This window comes from Mandrillus leucophaeus, unplaced genomic scaffold (genome assembly GCF_000951045.1).
Source record: "Mandrillus leucophaeus isolate KB7577 unplaced genomic scaffold, Mleu.le_1.0 Scaffold338, whole genome shotgun sequence".
NCBI lineage: Eukaryota > Metazoa > Chordata > Mammalia > Primates > Cercopithecidae > Mandrillus > Mandrillus leucophaeus.
Genome location: NW_012103565.1, coordinates 415339 through 417776, shown reverse-complemented (window position 1 = coordinate 417776; position 2438 = coordinate 415339). Strand labels below are relative to the sequence as shown.

The following is a 2438-nucleotide window of genomic DNA, read 5'->3' as shown; positions in this document are numbered from 1 at the left end:
TGCACTCAGATTTTGCCTTAAATAGCCTTTAGAACCTTACCCTGCAGAGAGTTGAAAAAATGCTAGTGTGTTGTTGTTGTTGTTGTTGTTGTTGTTTTGCTCCTTCTGGGCATGAACTTACACTCATTTTGTACTTTCTGCATCTAATCCAGTTCTGGTCTAAAGTTGCTGCTCAGTAAATACATATTGAGTGATTCATAAGAAAAACAATCAATAAGTACTCTTAATAATAGCCATCCCTGAGAATCTCAGATATCCTTATTATCTTGTGGAGTCTCTCGTAAACCATAATAAACTGAAGCTCCAATGAGGTCTGACAGCTTTCCTATTAAAAAAGAATTCTGCATGATTATCTCTATGATAAAACTTTATCTTTTCTGTGAGAAAATCATTACTTTTAATACCGGCTCAATTTAGTTAGCTCTAAATCGATAGGACAATGTTTCCCCTAGAAGAATGAATTTACCTCTGGTTCTCTCCCCATCTTCTTTCTAATTTCTTTCACGTCATTGTGGTACTGTTGGCGTATTTCCTCTAACTGCTTCCAATATTCCTGGAAAGCAAACCCAATCCAGAAACTTTAAATGTTTATGAACACCATAACCAAAATAATATTTATGCAGCCTACAATTTCAAAAGTGTGTAATATAAAATAAGGTTAGAAAAATATGTTGCTCCTAAAGATGATAATCTGTCTTATGTTTTGGCTCTGGTACTTCACACCCTGTGAGACAGTAGCTTCAGCTACAAAGCTCAATTTTATATACAACCCAAATGTGTTCATGACGTACACTGACTTTATAAATCCCACTTTTATATATAACCCTCTTACGCACTGAACTTTGTCTCTCCCCAAAAAGAAATATGTTGAAGTCCTAATCCCCAGTGCCTAAGAATGTGATCCCATTTGAAAACGGGGTCACTGCAGATGAGACTAGTTAAGGTGAGATCATACTGGTGGGCCCTTAGTTCAATATGACTGGTGTCCTTGCAAGTAGATGGCCATGTGAAGACGGACACACAGGAAGAACAGCATGTGATACAGGCAGAGAATGGAGTGATGTGACTGCAAGTAAAGGAATGCCAAAGACTGCCAGCGACACACCAGAAGCTGGGAAGAGGCAAGGAAGGATTCCCCTACAGGTTTCAGAGGGTACTTGGTACTGCTGGCACCTTGATTTTGGATTTCCACTCTCCCAGAATTATGAGACAATACATTTCTATTGTGTTAAGCCACCTAGTTTGTTGAACTCTGTTACAGCAGCCCAGGAAACTAATACAAATCCCAAATCTGTTAATGAGGGACAGTTACTCTGTGAATCGCAAGGTGAAAAGCTGTATGAACTTAGCCATATTGCATTATCTGAAAAAGTGAAATACCTAACTCTGTATCCCCTGTAACACTCAGCATGGTGTTGACATATTCAGGGGCACTGTAGGAAACAGAAGTAACTTCCTATTACAGTACAAAAGACAGTAATACAAAGAAATACAAGGGTAGCCCTGGAATTAACGTTTTTAACCTGTTCCTTCATTTCGTTTTTCCTAAATGGCCACTCCTGGAATCTAGGCTCTTCTCCATTACTTCTTAGCTCTTGTCTCTGGTTGTGATTTGGCTCGGCAGAAGATGGACGAAGACCCTATTTATTGAATGAAATAATTTATAAAGCATACTTTGATTTCAGAAACATCTTCATCTTCTGATTTGACCTTGACTTTTTCCTATAAGTAAGAATTATATCACTAAGCAAACTCAGTATTTGGGAGTTTTTTTGTAGTAAGTAGTAGAATTTTCTTAAGTATAAAACATTAAAACATATATATGTATTTTTCTGTGTGAGAGAGTCTCACTCTGTCACCCAGGCTGGAGTACAGGGGCATGATCTTGCCTCACTGCAGCCTCCAACTCCTGGGCTCATGCAATTGTCCTGCCTCAGCCTGAGTAGCTGCGACAACAAGCACATGCTGCCACGTCTGGCTAATTTTAAAATTTTTGGTAGAGATAAGGTCTCACTATGCTGCCAGGCTGGTTTTGAATTCCTGAGCTCAAGTGATCCTCCTGCCTCAGCCTTCCAAAGTGATTGGATTACAGGTGTGAGCCACTGTGCCACGCACATAGTAAACAATTTTAAAAAATTAATTCAATCATTTATATAATTTATTCTAAATGATCCATATGTTATGCTACCATTTGAGATATGTAGATTTATTTTTGGAATTGGTAACATAACTGTGATATCAAAGGTTTGTAAAGGGTTAGCAACCCCAGAGCATGAATTATGTAGGGGAATAGAACTATAGGTTTTCAACGGTTCAAAACAAGAGTGATACAAATAGGGTGCAAATCCCGCCTCTCTCAGCCCCAGAATTCTGACAGTATTTAAGGGTAAAGGTTAACTTTCATTTCAAATAAAGTACAACAGTCACCTTTTTTTTTT

General features: G+C 38.2%; 1 protein-coding gene across 1 annotated transcript in view; it reads right to left on the bottom strand.

The window, feature by feature from the left end:
- LOC105545763 (serine/threonine-protein kinase Nek5-like) overlaps positions 1–2438 on the bottom strand; it is a 71229-nt gene that overhangs the window by 20715 nt on the left and 48076 nt on the right. Inside the window, 2 exon segments of the mRNA XM_011988793.1 lie at positions 467–553; positions 1675–1722. Coding sequence (XP_011844183.1) covers positions 467–553; positions 1675–1722 — 135 coding nt within the window.